Source organism: Etheostoma cragini, chromosome 10 (assembly GCF_013103735.1).
Source record: "Etheostoma cragini isolate CJK2018 chromosome 10, CSU_Ecrag_1.0, whole genome shotgun sequence".
NCBI lineage: Eukaryota > Metazoa > Chordata > Actinopteri > Perciformes > Percidae > Etheostoma > Etheostoma cragini.
In genome coordinates, this window is record NC_048416.1 from 13,188,603 (window position 1) to 13,198,959 (window position 10,357).

A 10,357-nucleotide genomic window follows, 5' to 3' on the forward strand; every position below is an offset into this window, starting at 1 on the left:
AGATAATGTTTTTTCCGATAAGAAAGACCCTATGTCTGTGTTTTTTAAAATTAGATAGAGTCTGTATTGTACCATAGGGATATTCATTTCCAGACATCTTCTTTCCACATCACAACACCACATGTTCAGTATAACACATAAAACATGCAACTTATACAAAACACATCACATTTGATAACTGCAAAGTGGAAGTAATTTGAAGAATTGATTCAGAGGACGGTCTGTGTCAGCTGCTGTTTTTCATGCCATTCTGTATGTGTGATGGCTTCGCCATTCATGTTTGATAGGCTGGGTGTGGAGAGACTAATTATCTTAGAGGAAAAATGTGTGATTTTAGTGAGTTGGGTTTTGCAGGTGGCTGTTAGCATTGTGTAAAAACAGGGTTGGCAGAACAGAAGGGTGGGTTGGATGATGCTTTTGTAATGTAGGAGCAGGAGATGGGGGAAAACAGAAAGGGCTTTCAAACCTGTCCTGGTTCAATTCCAGCCGGGGGCCTTTGTTGCATCTGTTTTTCCCCTTTTTTCTCCCATTGTTTCATTTAACCTCTAAATTGTCAACTATTGAAATAGGCAGAGATGCTATAAAATGTTTTAAAAAATGAATCCATTGAAAATGACATTATTGATGACATTGTTATTTTATTATTATTATTATTTTGGCACACAAACCTTTCAAAACATATCTTTCAAATTAAGTTTCAGTTTGAAATTCATCTAAAAATACAGTAGCTTATAATTTAAATTTACATATTTACAGAAATATTAAACTTTCTTAATGAACACAGTTAATAAAGATATTTTGATATTCTTTTACCTAGTTTAAATCTAAAAGTGATCAAGCTTTTGTTTTTTGCTGAGAAATGGTATCTTCATTAAGTTGTGGAACATCGGCTGAAACAGTTTTTGCTGAGAATGTTAAGTGTCCATCAAGGACATCGTGAGCTACAAATGTTTTTTATTGTAACATTTGCCAAGACATCCACAGTTACACATAGTACACATAGGCTAGACAACCAGCAATAATTTTCATATATTTACATAATGTTTCTTGTTTAATGGAAACGGGGGAGCTGAAGACTCTGATCATGATGAGGCTCTCTGAGGCAGATAATTGAGGTAAAAGACAATCACAACATAGTGCTTTTCACTCTGTCGAAGATCTGTCGGACTTGTACTGCAGGGACACATCCTTCCCTTACAATGGTGATAGTCCCTGTGGAAAGAGTGAGATGGGCTTGCTTTAGAAATTGCCTGTGATAACAAATCAAAAAAGAGAGAACGTATTGGGAATATTCTGCGTTTCACCTTCATCAATCTTCAGGCAGTTAACCACGGTGGAAGCAACAACTTCATTTGAGTCTCCGTCACACAGTACCCCTTGAATCTTGTGACCTAGTCGACTGTGGCAAAAAGAGATGGTATGATAGGAGAGAGTCTGAATGAATGGGAATTCATTAGCAATATACAGTACTGTGATGACATGGTATTTAGTAGGGGTGGAACGTTACATGTAATTTTATTGAACAGAAACGGTACGGGCCTTGCAGTTCGGTGCATGAATTTACACGGAGAATACATGGTATAAAAAAAATAAACCTTGTGTGCAAATTAATTAATGTAATGGGGAACTACCATTAGATACGCGGTTTCTCTAAGGACACCTAATCTGTATCCCTGCCTTAGCTCTGAAGAGCTGATTGGTGCCTATGCAACCGATTTCCGCCTATGTATGCAGTTTTTTGTCAGCGGACAGTCCAGTGAGTGAGTCAGAGATAGCAGTACTAAGGACGAGTATGGTGAGCGGTTGCAACCCCCAGAGTTAGAGATCCGGCCAGCTTCCTTAAGATTGCAAGTTTTGGAAAACTTTGATTTCCCGGTCAGTACCAGTAGTACAGGTGATAAAAATACATATGATATGGTAGTGGATAAGACAAGGACCGTGTCGGCGTTGTTCAGCAGTTGTTAGGTATGTGAATGGAAATAAATGGTACTTGTGTACTTATTTTTTACTGTTTACATCTTACTGTTCACAGTCCGGGGGAGAGACTGTATGACACAAGCGCCTGAGACATGCAAAATAAAAGTGTCTATTTGCACCCCAGAAACAAGCCTAGGCCACACAGCTGAGCAGTTCACACCCTGTGACGTAATAACAAAAACACGCTCACGTGCACCGAAATCATGGCCGACATTCATCTTCCTTGACACCAGAAACTGGCATAATATGAAAATTTTGTCTCTAAAGTTTATAACAATGGAAATTCTAGCAGAAAATGGATAAAATCGTTAGTTAGTTAATACCCCTTTTTGTATAAAGTATGGTTACCTAGCAACCGAGGCTTAAAGACACCAAGTCGTCAACGGTTGTACTACATTCCACAAGAACTGGTAGTTGAGTGTTTGCAAGAGTAATAATGGCCCAAGAGTCTGGGGTTCGATTCCCGAGTGAAGAGATCTTGTTTCTTTCATTTTAGATTAGTTAATAAACTGTTATAAACTAAATTACTGCACAGCTGGTAAAAAACCCATGAACTTTGAGAAGCATCAAAACAGGACAAGTGTGAGATTTTAAAACGGGAGCGTTTTACAATGCTTCTTACAATGCTGTTGAGGAGTACAGTCACAAATATGTGATAAGAACATTAGTGCAGTATTGTGATGTCATAAGGAAAATATAAAGCAATTTCCACATTTTCCCAGAAGTTCTTTTGTTGTTGTTTTTTTAATTACATTGTGTGCCAGGGTAAATGCACATGGGTGCAGATCGCATACATAGATTTTTGTACCACACAAGGTATTAATAAAACACATTGTGTGCAACGGGGTATGAATAGCATTCACTTTTATTTGTACCAGGGGTGCAAATAGCCTCACCCAAAAAAATGTTGTCCCTCGGCATTTTTGTTTTGCTTTTCCCTCCATTGTACCAAAGTCATACCGAACCGGAATGTCTGAACCGATGTATTAACCGAACTGTGACTTCTGTCCACCATTCCACTCTGGGTTATTTCTGTAAAGAGACCCTTACTTGATGACCATGGTGTGGTGGGTGCTGTCTGGCTCTCCGCTAGGATTGGCTGACGTGATAGCAAGGGGTCCGGTGATGTCACATAGGTGGCCCGTCACTGTGTGGTTAGGAACACGGATCATGATGCTATCCCTGGTGCCAACACGGTCGTACGCTGGTCCCACTCCTACACAGGATAAATCAAAACCGACGTGAATACTGATAATTCATATTAATGAACTGAAAAAGTTGTTAACTGAATCTAGTAACATTTAAACTGAACAGTCTACCTAGTTTGAACAGCCAGTCTCCTTTACTGACGATGCAGCTGATGCCGCCTGGATAAACATTCCTCATAAACTCCCAGAGCAGAGGGCTGAAGGGCGGCTTGGTGGCCACCAGCTGCTCCACGTTAGAGATGCAAATGCAGATGGGCTTCTCTGCTGGTCTGTCCTGGACGAGGTCACACATAACAGGTTTATAAAGACAAAATGTTGAAATTGAATAAATGTATCTTTGTTATAACTTCAAACTCATACCAACTACTAGCATGTTTTTCATTCTTACTTTAATATTGTAAATTTTCTCTATAGCTTGAGGATTCTTGCAGGAGGCAGCCAGGGCATACACAGTGTCTGTGGGAATACCACACACTCCTCCTTCTTTCAGGAGGCCAGCGATCTTCAGGAGACCACTGGTGAGTCTGGAATTAGTCACAGGACAAGGACTATCCGGAGCAGATTCCTGCTTCACCTTCTCCTGACACAGGCCACAGAGGGAGGGACATTGAAAAAGTGGTCTATAAGTCAAATAAGATAGGCCACTGCAGAATCAGCGAAGCAATGCAAAAGGAGGGTTTTAATTGGTTACCTTTATTAAGGGAGGGCCCATAGGTAGCAGTCTTTGTGAGAAAATGCAGTTCAACAGTGACGCCAGAACCCCATATATACAAATTATTGAAAGTAGTGCAAGCATGGCAACTGTAAAGAAAATGTGAGAATGTTTCAATATATTGAGTTTTTTATTTTCGTCTATTTCTATTTCAAAACATAAATGTGATCGGAATGTGGCTTTATCCACACTCACTTTCTAGCTTATAAGGCAGTCGCTGCAGAGTGGAAAGCAGGAAACAGACCAGAACAACCTCCATGACTGCTGTTAGAAACAGCAAAACCAGGTTCCTGTTGGCAGCTAAAATAGACAATGGAAGAATGAAAACAAGCTAAAAAACAAACTAATTATTAAATCTGCTATTAAAAGATCACGTTGACCTTACCAATTAGCATAAGGAAAGCATTAATGACCAAGAGAGCAATGGCTCCGGCTGTAAAACCGTAAGCTTCCTCTGTGGAAAGCTGAAGCATGTCACCTAGAAAGAAAAAGAAAAACGTAGGATCAGAATATTGTGTAATTCAGTCAGAACATGTCTTCATTTGGATACATGTTTGTTCTGACTTACTGTACCTGCAAACCTAAACCAGGTCCAGGTTGCCCATACTGCCACATAGATGGATGAAATGACGGAACCAAAACGGCCACCTCCTGTGACCTGCAGTCGGCAGACATACACCTGGATGATGGCTCCAGGGATGAGGACCCAAGGGATAGTCAGATGAAGAAAGGTGGAGTTTGTCCTAGATGAACTTGCATGAAGAGCTGAGAGAGCTGCAACCCCATTTGAAAGGTAGAACAGGGCGTCTGAACCCTGGTCAGTTTGAGGTAGTGGTTCTTGGTCCCCCTGCTCGGCCCTGCAGCACTTCAAAGCCTTCATCAACTGGTCAGAGGAGATGGGCTGTGGGCCTACAGGGATTAGAGACTTCTCTGCTATGGTGTTGATGAGACGCGAGAAAGTGCCATACAGGGAGGCTGCAGTGAACAGGGAGCATGCTGTACCAAAGAAGATGTAGTATCCCTGGATAGGAATCTGGGGGATTGTTGAGAGCGTAAGCAGGAGAAACAACATGTTGTGGATCAGCTCTAGGACATCCGTGTTCAGGCTTCCCACACAGAGCACCACGCTTGCCACCACAAGGAACCAATCTCCCACCATTATTACCCTACCTGAGGCCACATTAATGTCCTCCACAACCAGAGAAGATACCACAAATTCATCCCAAGCTTTGATCAGCCAATATGTGGCATGAAGACCAAACTTAGTGGTGTGGTAACAGTCTTGGCGCAGATGGGCATAGTAGCTGGAGAACAGCTGGGCAACTGTGATGATTGAGACCCATGCAGCTCCTAAGTAAAAGGACTTCATGTACCCAAAGCAGTAGAAAGCAAAGATGAAGGAGGCAACAGTGTCACAGAAGAAACCCAAGGCCATGGGCTCTGCATATTTTGTGTTTTTCTTCTTCTCCTGGCCAATGCTCTGGGCGCTTGCTGAGTTGGGGGTCCCTAGCAGCAGAACATTAAAAAGGGGGGTACCAAAGCCTTTGAGGACTAGACGTTGAGTCAGACCTTTTACGAGCAGTGCAGCTGAACCATAGATGGCAAAAATCAGAATGAGCAACTCCATAACCCCAGAGAGCACAAGAGCCCAGGAGTTTGCTACCAGACCCACTGCTTCAAAAACTAAGGTGGCTGTGATGGCCCCAAAAACAAAAGGCATGATGTAATTAACTGTGGCAGAGCAGAAGGCTAGGAGAAAGGACAGAAGGATATAAGGGACCAGACCAGCGATTGCTGACTCTTTCATGGACAGCAATAAATGGCTAACTGGAATTCCTGTGGTGGCATTGAGAGACATGTTTCTCATCATGTTAGTGCACAGGGACAAATTGTTTATCATCTGATGTGGCATTGATGCTGTTGCAGGAGTTTCATCTAAGGCACCAAAGTAGATTCGAGTGGCACCATAACTGCACCAAAGAGCAGCATAGCCAATGAACGCAGTGCCACTCAGATGATCGTATCTTCTAAAGGAAATCAGTCCAGCCACCAGTTGGCATATACCACCAATCAAAATGAGATGAACACCTATAAAAAGAAACACAGAATTGTAATGACTAAGACAATTTGATTCATTTTTTCACAATAAAATGTTCACAGGTTGACTAAAACGTTTACCTGCAAGTATGTTTTCCACACCAACTGGTGCATTGCCAGTGTGAGCTGTATTGAAATTCTGTAGGAGAACGAGGAATGCACTTATCCCATTGGATAACATGCCTAACACTCCTGGTTCACCATAGAAACTGGCTGGAAACCCATCTAATGTTGCCATCCTGTCTTTGTTGTCGAGCTGCAGTTTCACTGAAACAATGAAACAAATGACACAGAAGACATAGCCATGAATGTATGTACATTTTAAATTATAGCTTTACTGCATAACTTTTTTTTCATATTAATGAACGTCCGTTACATCCAAGCCATTTCCATATAAGCTGATACAAAGTTAATTAAGACAAATGCTTTTGCGCCCACTGGCGTGCTGGTCTTACAGGGAGGTGTGTTCAGGTGAATTCTTGCTGTGTTGCTCTCTTGAGGCAGCGGGAAGTGATTGCACTATTGACCAACAAAAACCGGGTCAAAAGTCAATAGCGTAGCATTTCATTGCTATTTTAACAGTAAATTAGTAAAATGAGCCTAGGTTTATGCACAGCATATACACTATGTTTTTTACACACACACACACAAGGAAGAGCAGCAACACACAAACATGCGAAATACTAAAAATAAAATCCGCAATCATAATAGCAATGCGCCAAGATACAAACGTGTGTGGCTTTTAAATGGAATGGGAGATAACCATCTGATTGGTTTGTGCATGTTACGCCCAGAACACACCCATGAATTAATGAAGACACTAAGTGGATTTGGACACGCCTTAAAAGCACCTGCGCCAGGTGTTAAAATTGTTAAAATAAGACCCTATAGCTTTAAGTAAGTATGATGTGCAATACCAAATGCAGAAATCCCCCAAAATACGAACTGAGTATACTATCTTAATCTTGGCTGATATACTGTAACACTTTATTAGCAAAATATGAACAGTATCACTGATTTGCTAAAATATGGATGCAAGTTTTAAGCAGAGAGAGAGAGAGAGAGAGAGAGAGAGAGAGAGAGAGAGGTTTCTGTTTTTGTGCTTTGTATTTGCACAGCAATGTAAAAAAAATAGAAACAAGACTAAAAGCCAATTCTAATCATTTCAAAGAACATTAATATTCTATAAAGTGCATGTGACAAACTGTTAAGTCTTGTAAATTCAATTAAGTTGAATTGGAAAGTCTTACTCTCTTTCTTTACTCGTCTTCTCTCCCCAAACACTTACAGAAACCTTAGAAAGTGGGCATTTTATCCTATACACACTGATATTTACTGGTGTTTACCTTAAAGACACTACTGGTTTTGATTATGTCATTTAAATGTTTTCAGGGTTGTAATTTTGGTATTCTGTTTTTAAAACTAACTCACTTTGTTTTGCCAGAGAGCATATTCCTACTGACTGTAGATATTTATACCGTGTGAAAAAAAACTGTTATCACCATTCATTTTTTTGTAGGATTTAAAAATAATAGATAAACAAACATAAAGCAGTTTTTAGTAATACAGCAAATGACAAAAAAAAGTCTTACCTGGTGAAGACGCACAGACAGATTGTTGAGTTGTTCTGAAGCAGGGATGAAAGTTTGTCATACATAAGGCCTCCCTGTGTGTAGGAGGAGTTCATGAAAATCCCCTTCTGCAACCTGAGAGGTGACATCACTGCTCTTCACCTTATACAATTAAGTACCACTCCTTCCTCTTTCTCTTCTGAGAATTGTGATGCTGGTGGTCAACGTGGAAATTCCTCCATTTACTTCAATTACTAAGGTCATTGATAAGGTTTTGTTTAGGCTATGCCTCTATTGCTGGCCCTGCCCTGTTCCTCCCAGCACAGTGTCATAGCCCTGGACTATATAAAGACGGTCTCAATCCGAAAAGCAGCACCATCCTTTCAACAACCTGTTGACAGCAAACCTACTGCATCTAAGAGAAAGAAAAAAGAAGAGCAACTGACTGAAGCTATGATCTCCAAATTACAGGCAAAGATTTACAATATTTGTACAGGACTATTTATGTTTAATATTGATATACAGTATGGACTCATGAATTTTGTTTGGATACAAAAATAATAGCTTCAAATAATATTAATAATAATGTCCACTAAAAGGCCAGATCACGGCTTAAAATGAATTTGAGATGTAAAATATAAAAATAAAAAATGTCACTCTTACTGGTTTACAGGTGCCAGTAACTATATTCTAACTTATGTCCTGCAGAAAACCTTTAGACCAGTGTTGGCTGTCAGAGAACTGCATAAATCTGCATTGAAAGGTAAACTTAACTCTGTTTTGTCTATGGCTCAGCCGTACCAGATAGCATTTTTACTTGTTGACAAATACTAAAACTAATCATTTTTTCTTTATTTACTCTTGATCTTTATTTGTGCAAACACCATTTTTTGCTTTTTCCCCCTTGCAGTCTTAAAGCGCCCGGCCCCTGATGACACAGTCACAGCCAGCTTTGGGAAGTTCATCAGTGAAGTAAAGCCCCAGCACCTGTCCTCTGTGGTGCTCCACCGCAGCAAAAGGATGGTGCTGGACAGCATTGGAGTTGGTGTGATTGGCAGCACAACAGACGTGTTTGAGCTGGCCCTGCAGCACTGCCAGGTGAGGCAGAGGGGAAATAAATAAATTTAAGGTCTTATCTGATAAGAGGCAGTATAAGATAGATGAAAGAAATTGCTTGACCTTATGCGAACAGTAGTCATAAGTCAGTGCAACAGCTGTGTGTGGACAGATGAGTTGAGTCAAAAAAATAAATGATTTGCTTATAAGTTCTTATTATGCTCAATTGCTTCTGGGAACAGGCAGGGTTTTAATGTCTAGTGACTTTTTTCTCCAAATTTCTGTGTTTGACAAATGACTTACAAAGAAACTATTCAGCTTCAACTGAAGAGTTATATGCTGGAGCCTTTATGTGATGACACAATCTGTGACTGACAACTCCCTGTGTTTACCTGTCTCCGTCATTTCCCCTTTCAGCACATGTATGCTCCTGATGACATCAGCTCTGTGTACGGACGCAGGGGCACCAGGCTCTCCCCGACACTGGCAGCTTTTGTCAATGGAGTGGCTGTGAGTAAATGAGTGGGACAGATGGGTTTCCATTGTCCCCAGCTAATTTCTGCCACATGTATTTGCCTTGAGTGGATGAAGCCATATTATGGCAATTAAAAGCATTTTAAAATTAAAAAAAATACAATGTCTTTGAGTGTTAACTGAGAAAACCACTGAATTACATCATACACACAGACACAGTGTTTAAAGCTAGCTACTGTATTATTTCACAAAGCACAGTTACTCTATGTAGTATGATTCACAACCATTTTGTTGTTGAAAATGTGTTTTTTCTTTTTCTTTTTTGCAGACTCACTCCATGGACTTTGATGATACTTGGCACCCTGCCACTCATCCCTCAGGAGCAGTCCTTCCTGCTGTGTTGGCACTCAGTGAAATGATGTCTGCTAACAGCAAACCCAGTGGCATGGACTTCCTGCTGGCATTCAACATCGGCATTGAGATCCAAGGCAGATTGATGAGGTTCTCTAATGAGGCGCACAACATCCCCAAGAGGTAAAAACCTCAGGGCGTGAGATATATTGGACATAGATGTCACATTGGACATAGACATTGCAATGTCTTTACTCCAAAAGCAAAATTGCAGTAGGTTTTGTAATCACTACCGGGTAATTGCAGTGACAATTTAACAGATATAAAGCCAGTTCACTGTTGAACAGTTCTTATTTGTACTCTACAAGGAAACAAGTATACACATGACTCTAAAAAGATCCATTTTTGACTCTGCTGATCTCTGCAGTGTAGTTTACAAGGAGGCCTGTGCTGTGTAATGTGCAGCCTCTTAATGGTGTCAATGAGCTGTAAAAGGTGTGTTATGTTCTCAAGGACAGCAGCGGCTCTGTGGGTACTGCTAGCACAATTAGTGCTAGTGGAGGAAAATATCACACAGGACTCCATTTGGCAAGTGTTTACACCAAGTCAAATGACCCGCCACATTATTTGCTTGTTTATCAAATAATGAAATGGCTAAAAACCTACTTCCTTTAACGTCCCTGAAATAAGCTCTGCATGTGGAAATTCTTGTGAAAGAGTAGTTTGTACAAAGAGTCCTATTTACATGCCGGAGCTAACCATAATAATGGAAAGCAGCCATTTTCAACGCTCCTTTAGTCACAAGAGTAAAAAGTTCCAAAATACCTGACCATAGTCTCTTTCTTTCTGTCTTTCTCATCACCAGGTTTCACCCTCCTAGTGTGGTGGGGACCATGGGAAGTGCAGCCGCC

General features: G+C 40.6%; 2 protein-coding genes across 2 annotated transcripts in view; one reads left to right on the top strand and one right to left on the bottom strand.

Annotated features, from left to right (window-relative positions):
• Positions 1–709: 709 nt before the first annotated feature.
• On the bottom strand, positions 710–7,836 carry LOC117952293. The gene is made up of 11 exons (XM_034884435.1): positions 7,587–7,836; positions 6,076–6,261; positions 4,471–5,985; positions 4,283–4,375; positions 4,093–4,197; positions 3,877–3,986; positions 3,574–3,765; positions 3,297–3,459; positions 3,028–3,193; positions 1,305–1,399; positions 710–1,212 (listed from the first exon to the last, which is right to left on the bottom strand). Exons 1-11 carry the CDS (start codon positions 7,645–7,647, stop codon positions 1,127–1,129), a joined length of 2,772 nt encoding a protein of 923 aa, XP_034740326.1. The 5' UTR covers positions 7,648–7,836; the 3' UTR covers positions 710–1,126.
• Positions 7,837–7,850: 14 nt separating this feature from the next.
• The window catches only part of irg1l (immunoresponsive gene 1, like), a 3,162-nt gene continuing 655 nt past the window's right edge, over positions 7,851–10,357 (top strand). The window contains exons 1-6 of the mRNA XM_034884436.1: positions 7,851–8,036; positions 8,274–8,328; positions 8,476–8,663; positions 9,039–9,131; positions 9,424–9,629; positions 10,312–10,354. Coding sequence (XP_034740327.1) covers positions 7,851–8,036; positions 8,274–8,328; positions 8,476–8,663; positions 9,039–9,131; positions 9,424–9,629; positions 10,312–10,354 — 771 coding nt within the window. The remainder of the gene's footprint in view (positions 8,037–8,273; positions 8,329–8,475; positions 8,664–9,038; positions 9,132–9,423; positions 9,630–10,311; positions 10,355–10,357) is intronic.

Bases quoted from the DNA above. Each gene is read 5' to 3' on its own strand.
- LOC117952293 (XM_034884435.1), bottom strand. From the start codon at position 7,647: ATGACAAACTTTCATCCCTGCTTCAGAACAACTCAACAATCTGTCTGT. The intron at 6,262-7,586 runs GTAAGACTTTTT...TCATTGTTTCAG, and splicing joins TGTCTGTGCGTCTTCACCAG to TGAAACTGCAGCTCGACAAC. The intron at 3,460-3,573 runs GTAAGAATGAAA...GACCTCGTCCAG, and splicing joins AGAAAATTTACAATATTAAA to GACAGACCAGCAGAGAAGCC.